The sequence below is a fragment of the Pinus tabuliformis genome, chromosome J (assembly GCF_031772625.1).
Source record: "Pinus tabuliformis cultivar Carrire ecotype Pingquan chromosome J, CPIR1, whole genome shotgun sequence".
In the NCBI taxonomy this organism is placed as follows: domain Eukaryota; kingdom Viridiplantae; phylum Streptophyta; class Pinopsida; order Pinales; family Pinaceae; genus Pinus; species Pinus tabuliformis.
Genome location: NC_142295.1, coordinates 1,045,640,390 through 1,045,665,183, shown reverse-complemented (window position 1 = coordinate 1,045,665,183; position 24,794 = coordinate 1,045,640,390). Strand labels below are relative to the sequence as shown.

Below are 24,794 nucleotides of genomic sequence, written 5' to 3'. Positions count from 1 at the left end.
AGAAGCACAACAGTTGCATCTATTCAAACACCAACGTTGTGTATAAATACAAGAAGACTTTTCCTCATTTGGACTCACTCATCTCATCACATCTCTCTCTCTCTACTGCGTAGAAAAGAGTCTCTTCTCTACTGCACAGAAAAGGGTCTCTCCCTCACACACGTGAAGCCGGAAGCTACTGAAATTGAAGTTGCAACTGTAGAAGTAAAGATTGACCTGTGTGGACTAGAATATCTTCTCATCTGAACTGCGCTGTAGGTTCATCTGAACCTCTTTTGAAAGCCACAACTTTTGGTGGTGGAATTAAGTGAATCCGACGGACGGTTTGCAAGATATCGACTGCGCTAGTTTGAAGTCGGAAGCTGCCGAAACTAAAATTGTAACTGCAGAAGTAAAGTTTGACCTATGTGGACTAGAAGATCTCCTCATCTGAACTGTGCTGTAGGTTCATCTGAACCTCCTCTGGAAGCCAAAACTTTTGGTGGTGGAATCAAGTCGATTCGACGGTCGGTTTGTGAGATATCGTCTGCCCTAGTTTGATGATGAAGCCGCTAATGCTGATGCTGCTGATCTAGGGTTGCTACTGCTGATAAGAATCAGATTTATTGTACTGTTTCTCTTTGCTGAATTATTGAAGATAAAAGAAGATTTGATCAAAGGGTTTCCCCACACATTGTGGCGTTTGTCCCTGGCTAGTCGCCACATCTTGTGTCTCTTGTCTTGGCTTGTTTTCTGTTGATTGTTTAATGTTATATCTGCACTTTACTTTATGTACATGTGATTGCTAATCTGTGGAATATAATAAGAAAAAGAAGTAAACTGTTATAAGCATAGAACATACCATAACTTAACATGGTATCAGAGCTGAGGTGAAGACAAAGCCCGAGCAAGAGCAAGAGCAATCACCGAAGAGAAGATTGGCAAGGCTATCCTAAAAGAACGATGGGTCCCTCAACACTCTTTCCTGCTGAAGACAAGCTCTGTGAGAAAGTTGAATATCATAGATGGAAGATGTCTATCGATCTAACCCTTGAGGATCAAGGAGTGTTGGATCATGTGAGAGGCAATATTGTTGAGCCTCCATCAAATGCACCTCTTGTTGCTAGGAACAAATGGAAGAACGGAGAAATTAAAGCGAAGAAGATCATCCGAGACTCTATTGACAAACGCTTGGTGGCCTACATCTCTGAACTAGACACCTCTAAGGAAATCTACGATAGACTAGTGAGTTTATTTAAAGTTAATGATGCAAATCAAGTTTTGTTTTTTAGAAATAAGCTGAGAGAAATCAAGAAGGGTAAAGATGAGAGTATTCAAGCATACTTCTTAAGAATCACCGAGATCAAGAACGATCTACTATCTATTGGGGAGACTATTACTGACAGAGAAATGGCACTCACGACTCTTGGAGGATTACCATCCGAATGGTACATGTTCAGGACTACTCTTCTGAACAATAATGTAATTCTTGGTTTCGAGGAATTAATGGCTAGATGCATTCAAGAAGAAACAAGGGTAGAAGAGCAAGAAATGCCCATACCTAAAGGTCCTCTTGTTGCCTTTTCTTCTCATGCTACGAAAAGAAATAATTCTGGGTTTAAATCGAAAAGAAAGGCTGGACCTAAGGGTGGAAGAAAAGGACGATGTTACATTTGCAATAAAGCAAGTCACTATGCAAGGGAATGCCCTGATAGAAGAGACTCTCACCGAGACGATGATCAAGATCCCTCTCACGGCAATCAAAGGAATGGAAAATTCAATAGCAAAGGTAAAAGGAATGCTGGAAATCAAGAAAGAGGACAACCATTCAAGAAGGCTAGAAATTCCAGGATGTATTAAATGCACCTGACCTTCGAAAGAACCTGGTGTCCATCTCGGCAATGGAAGACAAAGGCTACAAGGTAACCTTCAGCGATGGCAAGGTACATATATGGAAAAATAGTGTTAAAGATGCCTTTACTCTTGGGTTTCGTTTTGATTCATTATATCAGGTCGATGGAAGTCCGCTAGGTGTCATGTCTTATGACACATCTCTTCAGTCTGAACTTTGGCATTGAAGGTTTGCTCCCCTTCATTATAAAGCTCTACTTGGTGTAAGACAAATGGTGACAGGGATGCTTGAATTCCGATTAGAGAAAGAAGGTGTATGTCCAGGATGTGCTGAAGGAAAGCTCAAAACGGGACCATTCCCCTCAAGCCAAAGCAAGACCTTCGATATATTACAGTGGGTTCAATTAGGCATATTTGAGGCTGGCATTAAGAGGGAGACTACTACACCACATACTCCTGAGCAGAATGGTGTGGCGGAAAGGAAACACTGTACGATTGTAGAAGCTGTGTCTATGGATAGACAATGGCTTATGTGGAGGAACCCATGGATCCTGTTTATCGACCTGAGCCTCCCTCTTCTATGAAGAGGCCTACATGGCTTAGGGGGATACTTGATGATGTTGAAGGACATGCTGCACCCCGACGAACTTTCCGTGAAAGTAAGAAACCTAACAGGTATCAGGGATACTTGACCATCATGAGCCCGATTATACAAAATGAGTCTCCATCATTCTTAGATGCCATCAAGCATCAAGTATGCAAGGATGCTATGACTAAAGAATATGAGTCCATTATGGAGAATGATGTCTGGGAAGTAGTTCTTAGACCCTAGGACAAGACAATTGTCACTTCTAAATTGCTTTACAAGATAAAGCATGCAGCAGATGAAAGTACATAAAAGTATAAGGCTCGTGGTTTCTCCCAGAAGGAAGGTATAGACTATGATGTGATATTTGCACCTGTTGCCAGATATATGACCATCCGCTTGATCATAGCCCTTGCGGCTTCACAAGGATGGAACCTACATCAGATGGATGTCAAGAACGCGTTCTTGCACGGTTCGATCAAAGAAGAGGTTTACGTGGAGCAACTCGAAGGATTTGAGATTTATGATCGAAAATCTCATGTATTTAGGTTGAAGAAGGCTCCCTATGGGCTGAAGCAAGCACCCCGAGCATGGTATGAGAGGATCGATAGCTACTTGATGAAGTTGGGATTCACTAGGAGTGAAGCCGATCCTAACCTTTACTTTAAGGTTGAAGATGACAAGCCTCTCATATTGGTGCTGTATGTAGATGACCTCTTTCTAACAGGTGCACACCCTCTCATTCAAAAATGTAAGAGGGAGTTGGCTTCTGAATTTGAAATGAAGGACAAAGGACTTGAAGTGTGGCAAAAGCCAAGGGAAATTTTCCTATCTCAAGGAAAATATGTGGTGAAGATTCTGGAAATATTTGTATGGTGGATTGCAAGCCTGTGACTACTTCGAGGATCTTAACTTTCAGAAGTTATATGGTAGTGATGTTGGACCAGATTTGGGAAATGCCTCTGAGTCTCAAAAGCTCATTCGCATTGATGTTCTTGGTGAACCTCCGTCCGAACATTTGTTTTGCAGTTAGCATTGTGAGCTCATATTTGGTTGAGCTTCACTAGATTGGTGTCAAGAATCTTCTGAGATGTCTTTAGGACACAGTCTCTCATGGATAGAGATACACTGCTAGAAATATGAAACTGCATGATTATTCGAATGCTGATTAGGCAGGTAGTGTGGAGGATCACTGGAACAATTTCTAGTGTTGTTTCTCTTTGGATACTGCTTCGATATAATGAATGAGCAGGAAGCAGAAGTCTGTTTCCATAAGCACCGCCGAGACCGGATACATATCTACGAGTATGATCTTGTTTGAAGCTGCTTGGTTGGGGAAGCTCTTCAGTGAGCTGTTTGAACACATACCACTGTGATTCTCTATAACAACCATAGGTGGGATTCGATTATTGAGGAATCTCGTATTCGTTGATTGCTCCAGCAGATAGACATCATCTGGGATATGGTAAGTCGATGAGCAAGGAGGCTCCATTGCATTAAGATGATGTACAGGTCGATACACCTTGTCAAAGTCCCGAGGAAAGATCTAATCTGTGATTTTCCCAAACGACTTGGAGTCATCAAGAAACCCTTGTACAAGGGTCCTGCATGTTGCATACATTGAGCTCTGGGAGCTCTGAGGGCTTGCGGTTCTTACTAGAGCAACATACAACCACAGGTTGACTCACCCTCCCTTGGTGGTGCGCACTGGGACAAGATGATTTTCTCTCTTGCGGGACAAGATGATTCGCTCTCTTATGGAACAGGATGATTCGCTCTCTTGTGTAGCAGGATGATTAGTTCCCCTGTGAGGCCTGGATTGATGTGTTCTCTATGGCGATTGTAGTAGGATTGATGTGTTCTTCTGTGAGGCCTGGATTGATGTGTTCTTTGTGGCGATTGTAGCAGGATTGATGTGTTCTCCATGGCGATTGTAGCAGGATTGATGTGTTCTCTTGTGAGGACATGATTGATTAGTTCTCCTGTCGAGGCATCCTACCCATGCAGTCTGGGACTCATGGGAAGTACCTCTCATCTGATCAATGAGCAGGGAAATGAAGTTAGGGACCATAGTAGTACCGATGGACGCATCATTGTATCTACCGTACTCCCTACGCTAGGATGACCTCCATTGATCTGGGATCAATGATACTAGTCTGGGACCAGTGGTAGGAGTTGTACCATACTATGACGCTGACTTCGGGTCGGTTGACATTAGTCTGGGACCAGTGGTACATACTCTGAGACTGACTTTGTGTCAGTGCAGTACTGGTCTGGGACTAGTGAGAGTGGTACATACTATGACGCTGACTTTGGGTCAGTTGAGACTGGTCTGGGACCAATGGTACATACTCTGAGACTGACTTTGTGTCAGTGCAGTCCTAGTCTGGGACCAATGAGAGTGGTACATACTATGACACTGACTTCGGGTCGGTTGAGACTAGTCTGGGACCAATGGTACACTCTCTGAGACTGTGATATTGGTCTGGGACTAGTGGTGGGAGTGGTACCTACTATGAAGCTGACTTCAGGTCGGTTGAGACTGGTCTGGGACCAGTGGTACGCACTCTGAGACTGACTTTGATTCAGCGGAGGATGATACTGGTCTAGGACCAGTGGAGTTGTACCATACTATGATGCTGACTTCGGGTTGGTTGAGACTAGTTTGGGACCAGTGGTACATACTCTCAGACTGACTTTGTGTTAGTATGATACATCCTCAATCATTTCTTCTTCTTCATTATTCGAACAAAAGCAGAGTAGAACAAAACAATGCAAGAGCAGAGCAGATCAATACAGATCAGTACAGGGCAGAATAAGACAAAGCAGAACAGGCAGAATAGAGCAGAGTAGGGCAAGGGTCAGGCTGTACAGGGCAGTGCATTTGATGGATGAATAGTGACGACCGATAGACAAATTGCAGATGAAGTTCTCCCTAGTTGAGAGGGAGTGTTAAAATTGGCAACTAGGGAAAAACTTCATGTGGGTCATCTTATTCATGGCTAATAATATTTTTATTAGATTCCTCTCGTCGAGAGGTGTAGGATTGATATAAATATCATCCGATTCCGATAAGTATTCATGGAGATATGAATTTATTTTGATTATGGAAGTATTATCAAGCCGACCTACAACTCATGTAGGCTTAAAAGCGCAACAGTCGCATCTATTCAAACGCCAACGTTGTGTATAAATACAGGAGGAATTTTCCTCATTTGGACTCACTCATCTCATCACATCTCTCTCTCTCTCTCTACTGCGCAGAAAAGGGTCTCTCCCTCACACATGTGAAGCCGAAAGCTGCTGAAACTGAAGCCGCAACTGTGGAAGTAAAGATTGACCTGCCTGGACTAGAAGATCTCCTCATTTGAACTGCGCTGTAGGTTCATCTGAACCTCCTCTGAAAGCTGCAATTTTTGGTGGTGGAATCAAGTCAATCCGTCGGACGGTTTGCAAGATATCGACTGCCCTAGTTTGAAGCCGGAAGTTGCCGAAACTGAAATTGTAACTGCAGAAGTAAAGTTTGAACTGCGTGGACTAGAAGATCTCCTCATTTGAACTGCGCTGTAGGTTCATCTGAACTGCGCTGTAGGTTCATCTGAACCTCCTCTGGAAGCCGCAACTTTTGGTGGTGGAATCAAGCTGATCCGACGGTCGGTTTGTGAGATATCGTCTGCCCTAGTTTGATGATGAAGCTGCTAATGCTGATGCTGCTGATCTGGGGTTTGCTACTGCTGATATGAATCAGATTTATTGTACTATTTCTCTCTGCTGAATTATTGAAGATAAAAGAAGATTTGATCAAAGGGTTTCCCCACACATTGTGGGGTTTGTCCCTGGCTAGCCGCCACATCTTGTGTCTCTTGTCTTGGTTTGTTTTCTGTCGATCGTTTAATGTTCTATTTGCACTTTACTTTATGTACATGTGATTGTTAATCTGTGGAATATAATAAGAAAAATAAGTAAACTTTTATAAGCATAGAACATACCATAACTTAACAGCTTTGCATGGAGGAACCTTAAGGAGGACATGCTACAATATTTGCAGGAGTGTGACACATGCCAGAGGAATAAGGTCAAGCACTCACACTCGACAGGCTTACTTCAGTCTCTACCTATTCCGGAGCAGAAGTGGAAGAGCGTCTCCATGGTTTCATCATAGGACTCGCAACGGTTCAGGGGTGAGATTGTATATATGCGGTGGTGGATCAATTGACAAAATTGCCCATTTCTTTGCCATTCTAGCTTGGTATTCAACTTCACAGGTGTTTGAGTTGCTTAGGGAGGTATTCAGACTCCATGGTCTCCCTGAGACCATTGTTAGCGACCGAGATAGTAGATTCATGGGGAGATTTTGGTAGGAGCTCTTTAGAATGGTGGGCACCTAGCTCACACCCATCACTAGTTGCCATCCCTAGACCGACAGATAGACACAGACAATGAACAAGTGGCTGGAGGGCTATTTGAGGAGCTATGTGATAGGGAAGCAGCGTACGTGGGTGAAGTGGCTACACTTTGGGGAGTATTGCTACAACATCTCTTATCACATGTCCATCGGTATGTCTCCTTTTAGAGCACTTTATGGTTATGATGCTTTATCTTTTAATGACATGGTGTTTGGAGACAATAGGGCCCCAGGGGCCAAGGATTGGATCCAAGAGAGCCAAGAGATACTCAAGGCTTTCAAGGATACCCTACAGGTTGCGCAAAACAACAAAATTTTTATGCAGACCTCCACGGGGTCGAGAGGCAGTTTGAGGTTGGAGACGTGGTTTATTTATGCTTGCAACCATACAAACAATCGACTCTCAAGCAGAAAGGGGTCGAGAAGCTTAAGCCTAACTTCTATGGGACCTACAGGGTGACCAAGCATGTGGGAGAGGTGGCATATGAGTTAGAGCTCCCACCAAGGAGCTAGGTGCATAACGTTTTCCATGTGCCATGCCTGAAGAAGGCATTGGGACGACAAGGTACTGTTAACACCCAGGTTGTTCCCTTTGACTCCTGAGGGAATACGGCCGGGGTAACCACTAACCAAGCTTTGGATCACAGGTTCTAGCCAACCTGTAATCAGAGAGGGCTCTCTCTTTAATTGTTTAACTTTGTTCTTAAGAATCTTAGGCTAGATATGAGGTGAGGGTTTGGTTTGAAAGTTTTGGTTGAATGATGTCTTTCAGTAGCTAAGGTGATATCTTCAAATAGTTTTAGACCATTGGGCAATGGAGTCTGTGGTTACAGGTTGTTTGAATTTGTTGAGTGTGATTATTAAAGCAACAGGGCCATTTAAATATTTCATGAAACAAACTTGAAATTGCAATGATGAAGTGTGTTTAACCATTGGAAGGCAATTAAGAAATTTCCACTAAATTGGTGATGTGAGAAAGAGATGTATTGACCAGGAGCAGGTTTGAATTCCTGAACGATAATCACTGTGAAAGGTATAGTTTGGAAGTGCAGCAATTAAGAATTACACTCTTATAACTATAACTGAGGAAAACATACATAATAGCTTAGATTGAGTTCAGGGTATTCTATGAATAAATCCTGAAGCTATTCTTTTTCTTTGCCATTAAACTTGTGAAACAGAACATGAATGGATTATGAAGAAAATAACAAACATAACGAACAGGTTAAAGAAACTTATTGTTTCATGAAATACACAGGAATCCTGTAGCATTCAGCAAGCACACCAAAACGCATCAGACAACACAGAACTTTGGAAATTCCATCAGCTTTGTTGTATTAAAACTCTGAACATTTACAGCATAGTATCTCTTGAGGAGAAAATCAACAACCCTTGCAAGCTTATGCGAGGGGGAATATATACAATCGGTTATACAAAAATATCTGAACCGCTGAGTCACTTGATAAATAAATACGCTCACCAACTTTACAAAATAGCAGATAAGGAAGTTAATACTGCTCTAAATACAAAATGAATACTCTTTAATTCTGTCAGAAGTCTTTTTGACCTTTGGAGGCCACTGAGTCGGTTGAGTGTTCTGCATTAATGCTGAATGATGTGTCTTTATGGCTTTGTCATGCTGTAGCTTTCTCGGCCCTGTCATCTGTAGCTGTCAGTATTGCTTTAGTGGCCGAATTGGTTTGCTGAGTTGGCTCAGTCCACTCTTTTACTGTCATAGTAAATGTGTCTACTGTCTGAACACGATGACTTGTTTTCAATGCAAAAACTTGGTGAAAGCCTCTTGTTTATAGTAACAACTGTATCATTCTGGTCCACCATTCCTGTGTAGGCAGTTGATGTCTCAAAATTGCATCTAAGGTTTCATCTGCCTCTGTATATTTGTAGAAGTTTGGAGGCACTTCAAACAAATGTTTGATCTCATTCATAATAAAAAATAAGTTCTCTACTCTGTCATAGAGACTTTGCCCAGATGCTGGCCCTGTTTCCTCTGAGGTACTTGATCCTGCAGTGATCTGATTGGTAGCAAAAGTATTCACCCTTTTGGCATAATTTTCATGTGAAAGTAGCCTCCCTACGCTGTTCAGCAAGCCAGGAAGGCCTCTGCTTTGTAATGCTGCAAACTTATCCATGAACTTGTTTACTTCTGTTTGCATGTCTTGGCTTCTTCTATCCAATGTTTGTACCAGGCTTCTCAATGTGAGGACCCTCTTTATCAGCAGGATGGTTTCAGTTCTATTGGGGATCCCAATTGCTGCCAGCTGAGGACTTGTGCGGTTATTGAGAACGTTGATCATTTTGTTGGCTGTCTCAGGCATATTGCCTAGAGATGCTCTTGCTCTTTGGACTTCCCTGTGTGCTTTGCCTATGAGCTCCATTTGCTCATGAATAGTCTCTATATACTGCCACTGATCTGTTATTGATTGGCCAATGTTGGCCCATAAAACTGTCTTGACCTCAGCCACCACTTTGTCAAGGGTGAGCTCTTTCTCCAGCTCCTTTATCTTCTCCTTGAGAGCCTTTATTTCTCTTCCTTTTTCAGCTACATTTTGCTTAGACTTGTCATATTTTTCATTCAGCTTAGCTAGATTCTCCTTGGCTTCGTTTAGCTCTGCCATCTGGGCTTCCAGGGCTTGAATCTCATTCATCAGCTTTTGCATGTCAAGGCTTGGAGCCTGCTCTAATGTTGGTGCTAGTGCTGATGTTGATGGAGCTGTCTCAACTGTTTGCACTGTAGGAGGAGTGACAATTTGAGGGGGTTCCTCAAGGTTGATTACTTGTGGAGGGGGCTGAAATGTTTGGCCTCCTTCTTTCTGCTGTAGGGCTGCCTGCAATGCAGCCTCTGTTTCTACCAATTTTCCCTCTGTCTGGACAAGTTGTTTATGCAGTGTTACCAGCAATGTTGATACATCCTGGTCCTTTCTTTGCTGGGCAACCCCCTCTGTTTGAGGGTGAAGAGTTGCTGGGATCTTTATCATCTTTCTTAGAGCTGCAATATCTGAATCTCTTATCTTTAGCAGCTCCTTTATAGCTTTAGGGTCCTTTGGGTCATGCCCAAGCTCTATGATTATATCCTCCAAAGACCTTATCCTGTTGTCTTTGGCCTGAGAGGATGCCTTCTCCAACTCAAGTTGGGCGGTTGTATTGTTCAGGCTGTTTTCCAACCTATGTGCCAAGAAGGTCTTATCTGCAAGTGTAGAATACACCATCTCACCCGTTTGCTTGTGAAGTTCTATTTGATCCATAGGGTGGATGTCTTTTGCAAGGACCTCAAGGTTGGTCCTTATATAGTCTGCAGCTAACTGTGGCTGTAGCATGGTTGGCATGAAATGACTCATGGTCATTTTCCCCTCATTTATGTCATAAGCTGACATAAGCCTCTGCTGATTTGTAGGGGCCATTTTCAGCAATTGATTATAGATCTGGAGCCTGAGTGGCTCATTTCTCTTTTTTATGTCAATGAATTGTTGCTTGATGCCTGTTTCGGCTCTCCTTTGCTGACTTGAGGAGCTGATCTCTCCTCCGATTATTCTTTCTTGTTCCTGCTGGAAGGAACTGGCAGATGCCTCCATGCTTGGTGGGCCCATGCCCAAGGATTGTCCAATGGGCATCTCTTCTTCAGAAAAGGGATTCATCCTTTGCCTTTTCTCCCCTTGAGTTGTGGATGTGGTGAGGGGAGTCTCCTGCTCTCTATCCCTCTTTCAGTTTCTGTCTTCATTCTGAGGAGTTTGGAGCACCGAGGCCTCCACTGTCGTTTCCTGCCTAGGAGGCACAGTTTCTTGAGTCTGTTGCCCAGTGGACATTGGGGCCTCAACTGTTTGTTCTTGCTGCACTGGCTGCTCTTCTTTTTGCTGTTCTTTTGTAGGAGGTGGCTGTTCCTGCTCCATCTGCTTTTCCTTGCCCTTGCTTGACACCTGATGAACAGTTCTAGCTGCTTGCTGCTGGGCTGTAGAAGATGAGGCAGCTGCTCCAAGTTGCCTTTGATAGAAGGAGGAAACCTGCCCACAAGTTTCCAAGTCAGCCTCTTTCTCAATGTTCTTTGCCTCTCTTTGTAGCATTTTCTCTCTAGTGATTGCCTCTTCTAGAGTGCCCTCTTTCCAACTTAGTAAATTGGCATATTTTTCAATGTGAGGCAATCTGATGTGAGCATAGCCACCAAGTTTATGTTTTACCCTCCTGAGAGAAATGAAATGATTAGGGTCATAAGGTACCCAGCGGAAACTGGTTTCTAATTGGAGGCTCTCTAGGATCATATCTGCTTCCTTCCATCCCTCCTCCCTTTTGTTGTAAAGAAATGGGCCTAGCTGGTTCCTGACCTTTAGTTGCACCTTCTTGTTTTTACTGTGGAAATGGACCAGGTCTGCATTTCCAAATTGCCTGAAATACTCCAAGGCAAAGAGTCTCATAGGGACATATCTTGGCAGCCTATAAGGGTCCAACTCACAGCCATATATTCTGATTACTGTATGGTGTTGGTAAAAGTACCAATCACCAATGCTGTAGGCCTTTGAGAGATGGAGTATTCTTTGCATCTCATCGGTCAACCTGGGAGGAGGGACACCAAATAACAAGGTCATAGCTAGATGGATAAAAAGGTCTATGAATTCACAGTATGTGTATGGTGAACAGGAGGTGTGATGAAAAACTGAGGTCCAAAATACTACAGACCTTGGGTTTCCCTGGGCATCAAGTTTCTTGAGAGGAATAGGGAAACTGTGAGGTTGATAAAATAAGAACAAATGATAGATGTATGAGGTGTATCTGAACACCTTCTCCCTCTCCAGATTCATCAGTTGCTCATGGATCTTATTGGAAATGTACGTAGCATAATCATAATGCACAGCAGGAGGCTTTCCAGGGGAAAATATGGACAGCATGGCCATAATAGTGTCATCAACATCCTCAATTCCCCTGTACCCAAGGACATAACTGATCAAGTCCACAAGCATTTTGCCCAAGTCATTGAGATATGGATTTCCAATAGGAGGTGTTCTCACAGCTTCAGAGCTTGGCTGAATAAATAACTGATTAATCTTGATGACCTGGGCACTGGACAGCTTGCCCCCCTTCTTTAATAAGTCCATCATAGAGAGAGGAGTTAGTGGCTTTGCAGTGTGAAAGTGCAGCATCTCATTTATGGCTTCAGGGGTGATATGGAACAAGACTGAACCTCTGGAACTGAGAACAGCTCTTTGACATGGATCATAGTTTTCACAGCATCTATGGATCAAGTCTGGAAGGACATTGACTTGAGGAAGGTTAAAGATGGGCAAATTTGAGTCCCAAATCCCTAAAATATCAGCTCCACTGAGGTGTTGAGCCTTTAACTCATTTAGCATATGAATGTTAAATTTGGCATTCATTGAGAATGTCTCTGTCATCTGATAATCTGTATCACCCAGGGCCTTCCACTCTAACTCTCTGTGTGGGGCATTCAGAGGTGGGATATTTAATGCTACTGGAGTTTCCATGGTTAATTAGGATTCTGAATTTGTACTAGGACTTGTTCTACCGGACAGAGCAACACAAAAGGGTATTCTGCAAGAGTGAGGCAATTTGCAAGGAAAGAACTGGGTAAATTGTGGTGAGAACAGTTTGAAATGCTCCGAACAGAGTTTGAATGAGCAAATGCTGGGACTAGTAACGCTGTTTTCCCGGTGAATTAGTGCAGCTCAGGTTTCAAGTCCACGAATGCGCGGACTGACTGTAATTTTAATGAAAACTTGGCTAAATGTGGACTGTGTAGGTGAATTTCGACCCTATAACTGAAAATGGATGCCGGTCAGTGGAGAATTGCTGGTAATTACAATGATTTTGACTCTTTTTATGCTTGCTTGGTAAATTATACTCAAAATCAGGCACGGATAGGAAACTCGGATAAATACCTGGTGAATTACTGGCAATGGTTATAATGCAGGTGGATTGGAAGCTCCCACGGCCTTTAAGTTGAATTCCGCAGGTTGATGGCGAAAAGGTCGTATTTTGCATGCAAACCGGAGCAATAGTTCTTTGGCCAAAGTGACAAAAACTGCGTTTTTTGGCAAAAATATGGACTTTTTGGGTTATTGGCGCTTTTTTTTGGATGACGTCAGCATGACGTCATCAGGTGGGGTCAGGTACGGAAGGGTGACGTGGCGGCCTGTGAGTGGTCCACGGGGACTGGTGAGGTGGCGGACAGGTCGGAGCAGTGGCGGGCCGGACGCTGACACGGTGCTGAGTGGTTATGACGTGGGCGTGACGTAGCGATGACGAGGACGCGACGGGATAAGCGGTAAACAATAAGCGGTAAGCGGTTTGCTCGGACCGCTCTGGATACGGTCGCGGTATTGTCAGAGGGTGGCCCGATAAGATTTGGGGGCGACGCGTGGCGGAGGCCTGACGTCACCCTCTGACAGTTTCTCGGGAGGTAACGTTCGGTCGTCGGGGCCGACCCGATATGGATGAGGGCCGTCGGATGGGAAAGCCCAGATCCGACGGTCGACGGGTCGAAAAGGTGGCAGGACAATACGGCAGCGGGCGGGGCATATTTTATAGTTTTTCTGGAAATGCGCGCCCAGGCGGAACCTTTAGGCTTTGGCGGGTTTTATGGTTTTTTCAATGCTTTTTTCTGTGGAAATGCGCATGGCAACAAAACTTTGGATAAAGCGGAAAAATGGGTTTTTTAGTGTATTTTGCAAGTAAAATAGGTAAATCTTTTCAGAGGGTTGTGAAGGAAAAAAGGGGTAGGGCTTAGGTTATTAGACTGACCAGAGGTCAATTTAATCCCTGTTTTTGGGCATATGGCTATAATTGCCAGGGGGAGGGAATATTTATACATTGCTTGGGGTTTATACACCATAGTGTTTATAATAGTAGGGGAAAAGGGGAACATAGGGGATTTAGATAATAAGAAGTTAGGAATTAATATGAGTGGAAGAGGTGGATAAGGGGGGAAAACCACTAAGTTTATATGAAATCAACTTAGTTTAGGAAGTAGATCAAAATGAAAAGAATTTTACACAAGAAATGTGGCTTTTAAAGAAACAAGAATCAACAAAAGAGTTTGATTTCTTTCATGAACATAGGTAGTATTGGGATGTTAGCAATGAATGTGATGGGGGACAATCTGGAAGTTAGACATGCTTCATTGAGTTGCTGCAAAAACTGCTGAATAAGAGACCTGCACTGGCACCATGTTTTTCCTTTGGTTGGGCCAGTGACATAGAGGAGATCATTCTTCTGCAACCCCATCTACCTACCCACTCTATTGCCTAGCATTTTTTGTTACTCCAAAGAGGGTGCACTTAGACTTGCAAACCCTTATGTGCCTTTTCTTTTCCTTTGGCTTTTTCTTTTGATTTTCTATCTAAGGCTAGCCTTATTGCTTCCAAGGCCCCAGATTAAACAGTTGGGAACCTTCATTCTCTACCTAACTACTTTATCTGCCAAGATTGAACTGTTTGGACAGATTTCTTCCTCTAATCTACAACACAAAATTGGAACATGGCATGACCCAGCGTAGACTGTTGGATCACCCATTCAGAAGTAGGACCACATCAACCAACTGTAGGTATGTGTCTTTCACCCGAAATATGAGATCTTTGCATCCTCAAAGTAGATCATATTGGCACTTCCCCTGCCAATCATGAAACATGAAACCTATTGGTATAGGTAGCTAACAGGTACAACATCCACAGAGCTACCACCCTTGGATGAGGAGCGATACCTTGTGTTGGTTCCTGAAGCCGTTTTGGAGGTTCGAGAGAGGAGGCTCAGGAATGGGGTCATCGGGGGGTTCTTGATCAAGTGGAGGGACATGCTTGAGGAGGATGCAACACGGGATGGTGAATAGGTATTACGACACCCAACATTGCAGTTGCTTAAGGACAAGCAAATTTTTGCGGGGAGGACTATGATATCCCAAACTAAATAAATTTTGCTAAGTATAATCCAATTTTGCAATTTTGACATTGGAGGTGAATTTTGCTAACTTGGATGACTTGGGAAAAGTGGGTGGAGTAGGCCCCACTTTAATTTTGGAGGCAAAGGGAGGCCATGTGCATTAGGAGAGAGGGAAAATCGAAATTTCATTGAAATGTGGAGGCCACCAAGAAGACCATTCAAACCACCAAGGGAGGAGGTTGAATTAGTGGATTGTGGGGGCCACCAAGGGAGGCTAAGGGGCTGGAATACTTAAGGCAATAAGGGAGGCTAAGGGGCTGGAATACTTAAGGCAGCAAGGGAGGATTTCACACTATCTTTTGACTATCAAACTTCAAAAAGCTGACCTATCTTGCCGTTGTTGAGCACAAGAGTTGAAGTGTTGTTTAGCACAGGAGTTCCAGGGTGAATTCCAACCTTATTTTGGAGAACTTCGAGTGTCTCCCTAGTGAGCAATTTTGGGTGTCCATTTCAGGGCTCTCAGAGGATTTCATTTGTAGGAGTTTCACCCAGTTCTGTGCACTTCTTGGGCACAAAGGCAGTTCAAGTTGTTCATTTGGGGATGAACTATAGTGGGTTGGAGAACTGGCAAATTTGCAGGAGGATTCTCTTATTTTAAGCCAGTGATTTTGTGGTGAATTTGCACGGCTAAATGGCAGCGACATTGTGGGCCAAATTTTCCTTATTTGGGTAGTGCACAGGAGTTTTTGGGCAAAGCCCGCATAGGGGTTGGGCCAGATCTATAGTGGAGCCAAAGGCAAGAAGAGAGGAGCTTCCAAAGGAGAATTTTGCAGGAAAGCTTGTAGAAGGTTTTAGTGGTGCATTTGGGGGTTTGAAAACATAATTTCCTCCAATAATTCGCACAACCAACCAGAGAGGGATTTCACACTTCTTGGAGGGGTTCCGGGACACCTGGAATTAGCCCAAACCCTTTTTGGGTTTCTGTGGGTTTGGTGTGAGGAGGTCAGAATTAATTTTGCAGAATTTTCTAGGCATTATCTAGAACAAAATTCTAGTTTCCATCGAGTAGTAGTTAGCAAAATTTTATGGGCAGTGTGCACTTTAGTTTGGGGGCTTTCTAGCACTTGGGTCAGCAAAAGGTCACCTGGGTTTTGCATAGCTTTCGATAACAAGGCCAAGTTCCATTGTTCTTACTCTTGTACCCAAATTTCCAAATTTTAATAAAATGGCTCAACTGTTCTACTCATATTTGTAGGTGTTATGGTTTTGGGTGTTTGATTTTACAGTTCTTATTGTTGTTTCTATTTCGTAGCTCTGTATGTACTGTCAATTTCCTAGTAGGAATACTACATTGATCTAATATAAGAATGGTCAAGAGGGTCAACATTTCCTTGTGTCAAGTATGGCCCTGTGCAGACATACGTTGGTGAACATCTGAGTGGGGTATGTGCCTTGGAGAGGCGGTGTGGTGTCCTATTGAATGCATCCCAGCATTGTGCTCTGGTCTAGTGGAGAGATAGAGTGGACTTGTCAGGGCCTTGGTAGTTTTAGAATGTTGGTTATGATAACGCTATCATCATAGATGCTTATCAATCTGGATGCTTTCTTATAGAAGTCTTCAACTTGAGAATATCCCGACGAGTCATTATGAATACCTCCCTAGTTAAGAGGGAATGTTGAAAATGTAAGTAAGGTTGGTCTTCATAATTGTCATTATACTTGTATCAATTGTAAAAGCAAAAACGAAGAAAAAATGTTGTTATTATTTTTATTGTCAAGCATGTTCTTCATGCTTTGTTTTGGTCAAAAGAAAATGTAGAAGGGCATGTTCTTCATGACCCTTGCAAAAGAAAGAAAATTTGATTTTTTATAAGTGTCATTGTCACTCCAAGTTGCCAAGTCGGCCCTCCTACCCATCAAGTCGGCTCTTCTATTTGAGGCAACTTTTCACATGAAGGAACAAGTATATATTAGCACCTATCATCCACCTTTTGGAAAGCAAAATTCAGATCCCATGTGTTGAAGACAATTCGGGTCTGTGAAGTAGAATCTAAGACACATTCTAAAGCAGCTTCCTCTGAAATGATGTGAGCTTCTTTGCGAACAGTTCGGGATTCCTGTGGCTACATCTTTATTACGGTTCGGGTTTCCTGTGGCTACATCTCTGTGATAGTTCAGGCTTTCTATGGTTTATCTCTGTGACAGTTCAGTTTTCCTGTGGCACCATCTCTATGACATTTTGGGCTTCATATGTCACCTTTTCTGTAAGATGCAAGCAAATTAGTGAACCCGACTTCTATGGTATAGAAGCTATTTGTGGCACCAATCTTCTGTGGCTTACGGACTATGTTGTGGCAGACTTCATGTTGAGATTTGGTGGGGGGCTGACTTGGCAATTGGATCTTCTAGTCAGGTTTGATGTGACTTGGATTTCTCTTGTTGACGAAGAAACTATAAGGAAAGGATTGACAGGCTTTCCCCTTGTGGGTTTTTCCCTGGCCTCTGGCCTAATCTCTGGTGTCTCTTGTCCCTTGTGCACTATGATTTCTAATTTCTTGTATTTTAACGGCAATTGCTTGATGAATAATAAAGGAAAACTAAAGAAGAACACTAAACGACTTCACAAGTAATTATCATGTTAAGAAATTCTCTCTCGCATTGGAATTTCAAAAGGGGTGTTCTCATTCACAAGTTGTTTTTATTTGACTTTCTTTCTAAACTTGTTATTCAAGTTTCGAGACCGACCTGTAATGCTTTTGGTTAATACATGTATTTAGAAAGTAGCATTTGCTTAGACATTGGTTTTTTTCTTGTTTTCTAGATATTGTAGGTTGCTTCTTATAAGTGACCTATAGCATTGTTCAAATATCTGACGAAAGTAGCATTTTTTGTGCGCACAGCGATTTATTGATGATGAAGTTGAGAAAGTAAAAGGCTTTCCTCTAGATTCTCTGGTGCATTTCAGAGAAAGGTTGAAACTCATAGGCCGAGTGGTGAATCCGGAAGATCTTCATCTGAGTGCTGCTGAAAAGAAGCTTATTCATGCTTACAATGAAAAACCAGTTCTTTCACGTCCTCAGCACAGTTTTTTCAAGGTAGTTTTATGTCTTTACTTTACCAGTTGATTATTCATAGGTTGATTGTTTGCTTTTCATTTGAATATATTATTACTGATTTCTTTGTGTGAGCAATTTATTATGTATGGAAAACATCTGAATTCATGGGAAAGATATCCTTTAATAGCAGATTACAGGAGGGGAGGTGTCGAGAAAAAATAATATTGAGACTCACATATTCAGATACATCAATGGTGATCGCTAGGGGTGTATTTAATATTGGTGTAAACATTGTTGAAAATTGAAAATTTCTTATTGTTTTGCAGGTCCCTAATTTTTATTGTATTATGAAAATATGTTTTCTTAGACTTGAAGCAACTAATACATGACTGAAGGCTTAGAAACATGTATCATTTGATTGACTTGGAGGTCAAGGAACTTAGTACCTGATTAAATAAGGTGGTCTGGTCTTACTTGCTAGGCAGACTAGTTTGCCCAAGTTCATATTAAGCTACAACCCATCTGAGTCAGAGTCAACTTAGTGAAGAAAAAAGCAAATAAAGAAGTTAGTTGCAAAACTGAGTGTTGTTGTCCAATGTCTATTGTTGGAGCTGTCCCACCTTAATAGGGTGGCTCCTAACATTTTCAATTTGGTAAATCGAATCCGTTGCATATGAGCATATCCTGGTGTTTGGAATATGTCCTGGCTTTCTCATTGAGGTCTCCACTGGATGTTGGAATTTTTACTTTGGCCTTCAATTTGAAGAGATTACTCAGAGTCAGCATCACTACTATCATTGTTTGGGCTATGTGGATCAAATTGAAACTGGAACATACAGTCTTTAATATTTTTTGTGGCCATTGTCTTAAAGGGTTGTAGGTATAACTTTATGTTTCAGTCTTGGAACTAAGTTTTTAATGGTTCTGCTTCCTTTGGGAGGCATTTCTTCATGCTCAACTATGAATTTTGGGTTGTTGCTTTTTAGTTGCATTTTACTAGGGATCCTTGGATTCGTGGGTTGCTTTCTATCGACATAATACTGTATTCTCATCAGGACTACTTATTTCACAACTCTGTTGTGTTTGTATATTTCGAAGCTTATCTGTTACCCAAAATGATTTGTCTGGCAGCAAATTGAGCTCAAACATCAAATTTGATCTGAATCCTGATTGGCTCTGATACCATAATATTTGATAAAATCTGGCCTGGTAACAATTTTAGATCTAACATTAGAATCTAGGGATCAGCTGTGGTGGGTTGAATCAAGGCACAATCTAGAGCACGTGCAGACATCCTTAGAGATTCTACAATCGTATTGACTAATGGAGTCAAATCATATATGCAGGAAAACAAAGAAAAGTTGTGAATGATATTGATACAATATGATTTAAAGTTTAGAGCTAGAATTCCCTCTTCCATGCAAACTTAGATTAACACGGATTTATAGAAAAGTAAGTACAATTCCAAGTATCACCTACCTGAATTGTAAATGCCTAATGCATATCTCTATTTGTGAATTGGCAATCTTCAACCTCACAGTAGAGTGTTTGAATTCAAGAGGCTGAACCCTAAAGATTGAATCCTCTCCATTGGAGTGAAGGGTTACGCTTATAAAGCCCACTTGAGATACAAAGAACAACTTTTGTAAGAAGCTCTGTAACTAGCACTTAACACTGGCATGGTGGTTGGTCTTCCTTTTAATTGATGACTACCTTAACTCATTCAACTCTCTGAGTCACCAAGTCAAGCTGAAGTTAACTTGGGCTTCAAATTCAGTTGGCGTTGATGTTACCTTGGGAATGGATCAATCAAGAAGTTGAGGATCAATGACCAAAAGGGATCAACACCAATTGATTCTTTCTACATTGATATTGACATTGTTATATGAATAATCAAGTGATAATGATTTCTAATTGAAACATGTCCCTATATAAGGAGACATTACAATATGTGTTCAAACTTCAAACGCAGAGAGAGTGAAATTTGAAAATTCTCTTGGGCCATAGAAGTCAATTAGAAAGATTTCCCTCTTTCTAGATCTGATCATTTCTTTCAGAAGTCATCTTCAAGGCTGTGGCAGAAGGCTCTGTTACTACTCAAACTAGTAGGGGTCCTAGGAGGGGATCCTAAAAGGGCAGCTGCTAGGTCAAGGGCAACAATGGAGCGATAACCCATTGTCACCTCGGCTAAGGCTCCCTGCTCTTTACGAACTTTCACCGATGGAGGAGACCCGGTATAAGGGAATCACTAAATGAGTGAGTCAATGAAAGAATAAGGAGTGATTTATAAGGCCTATTTACAAGAGAGACTCAATTGTATGGTTTGCTTGCTTGAGAAGCAAGGTGTAAGGTTCTCTAGGAAGGGCCAAGGGGTTTCAAGGGCTAGGGCTTGAGGATAAGACTTGTAAAGGAGATACCTCATCCTAGAAATCTTTGTGGAAACTTGGTTTTCAAGTGGTCTTTGTGAAATTAGCTTCTAAAAGTTGTGGGACCACACGAGTCCAAGTGGACCCAAAATTAAGTCAAGTGGAATTGGTCACTCAAGGAGGGGCTTGACCTAATTATGGAAGAGAAGAGGATCAATGGACAAATCTTCTTGGAATAGAACGGAATGATTCAAATGAGGTCTCTACTCAAGGAAGACCTAGGGCAAGAAATGATCCTTGATCTAGGGCTTGCTATATCTCGAGATCCCACTATCGGATTTGCTTCAAATTTGGAGGGCCTCTAGAGCAAACTTCAGTGCAGTTGTGGTCCAAAGATCGAAGTGTTTCGATGACTAGATTGTGAGATAATTGATGCCCTAGGTGACCTATTTCGGCTAGGCCTAGAAAAAGAGGGAGGTGAAAAGAACAAGTGTTGAAAATGATCACTAATGGAGGATTAGTGCCTTGTCCTTTGGGAGAGATGGAGTCAAGGAGAATTTATGGTTTGGAAAGAGTTCACCCAATCAAGGAGGCCTTAAAACAACTTCGCATGACATTATGGCATGAGAGCAACTGCTTCAAGGACTTTATGCTTCGATTTGCAAGAATTGCTGACTTATCGAGATGTATTTATCACACATTATCTCTAGGAACATTCACCCATTCATGCATGGCCCATGACATGATGCAACATTATAAAAGATCACAATTTCAACTAATTCGTATTAAAAAGCAGTAAATTCCAGACTTGTATAGAAAAAATCCTAGCAACATTTATGTAACAAAGTAAATAGCAAGAATAAGCATGAAAAGAGCACTTACATGTACACAAGAGTATATCCAATCATCAAATTATGCTAATAATGAAGCTCCGAGACTAGAGAGAGATATCCAAACATCAAAATTCATCCATAACATCCAAACTCATCCTCCAAAAAGGATAGCTAAAATCTCACAAGAGCAAATAACCCAATCCAAGTGATCATGATGAAAATGAATCTTCTCACTTTTATTTATACACTCTTTAATGAATTTGGTTTAGCTAAATAGGCCTAATTAAGCCCCAAAAATAAAATAGTGTGCATAATAACAATACTTTTGGTGACAAGCCCACCAAATAGCTCAATAATGTAAAGATAAGCCTCTCAAGAGGGTCGAATGATCAACAAAGTGAGTCGTTGGGCCTTTGAGGAGGTGTAATGACATCCAAGGGGTGCCATGATGTAGAAATAGACTCTAAACATAGTGGACAAGGGGTTGGCCCCTTGTTTTCCAAGCAAGAACATGTGGTGCTTCCAAGTGGGTGTGGGGGCACAAGGAAATCCTTATGGGTTTCCAAGTGGATCAAAAATGCTTATAGATCATCTGTAAAGGTTAGGATGGTGATGCAAGCCCTCCCTCTGCAACGGGACACATCCTCTAGACCCTGGAACATCTGGCAAGTATATGGTGCAAGTGTGGAGCCGACTAGAAATGTTGAACCAGGTGCATGAATCCCTAGCATGAGCAATCAATGATTGAAGCTAGGGATTCATGAAGTGATCTCTACTATGGTTGAGGCCCATGGCTCTCGACGCTCACCCTACAAGTGCCAATGTGACCCTCTGGGGGGCTAGGATGCCATATAGGGAGACGAAGCCCCAAATGAAGACCCAGCTGCAATCTTGCATAAAATCCAATGCATCTAATACAACAAGTCATTAGAATAATCAATTAATAAATATTACTAGTCATGGGATGAATGGGGCACTTCATGGTGGAGTGCCCTTCCATAGTGGGCTTTGGCATGTACAAGTGTCTCCAAGCTCAATAGGGGGTTAACCAAGGACCCTATTAGGTGGTTTCAACCTTTAAAGGGAGTGACATGTCCATGGTACATCCCTCAAGTGGTAGGTGGTAAATGGTATAATAATGGAATGGAGTGGGGATCGGGGGAATCATCCAGACCACATGTTAAGGTGCAAGGGTAACTATAATAAGGGAAGCCCACACCTGGGTATATGAGTGTAGGAGGGAGAAAATCACGGTACACGAGTTATGTCAGACTTTGTTTTTCCACCCTTCTTCATATGCCTTTTTCCTTGGATTGATTTTTGTTCAAAACTGCTCGGGGCTCTAGGGGATGGAGAGCATGATGTGTAATATGTAGCAGTGGATACCCCCTTGAGGTGGGGCAATTTATTGCCCACCAAGGTTGGGACAATCATGGATTCCTTAATGATGGAGGGGGCTCATCTAAGGCCCGTAGGAACCAGGTTGATGGCCATGGATAAGGGGTAGAGCTCATGTTTGGCTTTTGTCCACATGCCAAATTTGTATGTCTCGACCATCTTTTGCATTTTGTGGTACATTTCATGTTGAGAGTGGCCAAATTATGCTTTTTCTTTTCGTTTTAGCTGCATCAACCTCTGGGGTATTGTTCTAGGCTGGACCCAAAGTGTGGACAAGGGGATGGGGAGGCTAACCCTATGTGGACCCAATGGACACGTGGACCCAGATGGGAAAATAGATGAATGGGGCTAAAATGAGTGGAAGGGGAGTAATGTAGGTGGTATTAGGAGGCAGGACCATGTAACGAAAAACGAGATTTCCCATGTAGTGCCAACCTGAAAGCTATTGGTTAGTAAAGGAGATATTGCACGACTAGGATACAAGGGTAACCACGAAGTTGGGCAATGGTGAAAGGCATACAGACCTAACCCACTCTTTACGCCGAATTCCCCCACCAATCCATGCCCAAAGTACCCATGACAAGTAAGAAAAATTACTCAACTATACCAATGAAAAGCCATACCTTTGGTGTCGCTTGGTCATAACAGATGGGCGAGGGACCACATGGCTGACTCAGGTGGCGAAGAATCTGGCACATTGAGCTATCTGGGGGTTGCAAGGGGCTCTTGGTTGCCGATTGAGGACCTTCTAGGACCACTACGTGTCAACGACCCATAGCAGTACACCCCCTTTTTTTCGCAAAAGGGATAGCACTTGATCGATGTGTCCGTGCTATCCAACTATCATCATCAACTTGACTTCCAAGATGTTATGTAAACCTTTTCTGCATGTGTCATGTATGTAACGACTTAGGTAAACCTACTTTTCTAGTGAAGATTTCCATTTTGGGAGGTTTTTTGTCTCATCGATCCATTCTCAAATGGTCAGCAGAGTTTTCCTCTAGTCTTACCCCAAAGTTGGAATGGATTTTGTCGCTAGGATCTTAGGTGAGTCCTAGTGTTCTAGATCGAGTCCTAGTAAAAGTAATTTGGGAATAATTCTAACTATTTGGCTAGGTTATTTTATTACAAATTGCTTGGCCTGCCAGATTCTATTTGTGTCGCAGAAATTGGTAGTTTATGAGGGTTTATTACAAATGGGTTTTCCCCCTTACGATGTAAAAAATATGAAAATCATGATGTAAAGTGTCTTGAGGGTTGGAAAAATAATTTATCCCCTCATAGGTTAATTAATTAAATTTTCTGGCTAAAAATTAATAAAAATCCTAAGCCAGAAACTTAATTGATTCTAGGTCCTAATTCTCTAAAGGCAAAATTCGTCGGTCCTTAAAAATTAAATTTTAAAAAGTCCCGGACTAAGGTAAATTAATTATTTTGCTAAATGTTAAACGTTTGATCTCGGGGGGTTAAGTCAAATCCAATTTTTGGGGAAATTAACTCAAAATTTTTTATTTTTGACTTAATTAAAATGCATTTAATTAAAAATTTCAAATTTCCCCAAATATTTAAATATTTCGACTGATGAAATTAAAAGAAATTTTAATCTTCATAAACAGTTGAGATTGCTTTGACGAGGATCACTCGAACTAGTGGTTGGAGGATTTTTTTTAAAATAGGAGGTCATTTGTTAGTTGATACATCCGACCTTTGAGTCGTGTGCTTAGCAAGAAGCTCTTGTGTAATCTTTTTCTGGATATTAAAGAAAAACTTTGGGGTTAAGTTTTGTTGGTGTTACTCTTCATGGGAATACTGTAAGATGTTTTGTTTTTATGCATAATTTTTTTTAAAGCCATTGATGATAGCTTCTAAAGAGTGATTTGAGTACAGGTATTTTGCTCAGCTATTGGGGTTTGAATAATAATTGAAATTTTGAACGTATATCTCTATTTGTCTAAGTTTTATTATTATTTTATCGCTTTGTTTTTAATGGCTAGATCGAGTTTTGCAGGGAAATCTTGATTTTAGATCCTCGGACGTTAGGAGAAGTTTTCAGTTGGACCAGCCAACTCCCAATCTGTATTCCCGGAAGAGCCTAGCTAAATTAGCTCTGAGCTTATCATAAGATTTTATTGGTGATACACCAAGGGTTTTGAGTTAGCACCTCTTTTAAAATTTTAAAATTTAATTCTTTGTGTGGCATAATAATAGATCTGGCCGATGAGAGCTTGCTGTTTGTAAATTTTGTAATTATTTTTCTAACATGGGTTTTTCTGGGCTTTAGTTTTTATCATTGCATATATCATTTGGGTTTTTCCTTGTTATCGTGCAACTACAGATCTAAGGAAGAAATTTGTGTAGAGTCCAGATCTAGGCCCTGGAGGGTAAAATCTGGATCTCTGGGATTTATCGACATAATTTTCC

At 41.8% G+C, this 24,794-nt stretch overlaps 1 protein-coding gene across 1 annotated transcript in view; it reads left to right on the top strand.

The window, feature by feature from the left end:
* The window catches only part of LOC149230489 (protein ENHANCED DISEASE RESISTANCE 2-like), a 118,622-nt gene that overhangs the window by 61,230 nt on the left and 32,598 nt on the right, over positions 1 to 24,794 (top strand). The window contains exon 4 of the mRNA XM_089378964.1: positions 17,621 to 17,815. Coding sequence (XP_089235090.1) covers positions 17,621 to 17,815 — 195 coding nt within the window. The remainder of the gene's footprint in view (positions 1 to 17,620; positions 17,816 to 24,794) is intronic.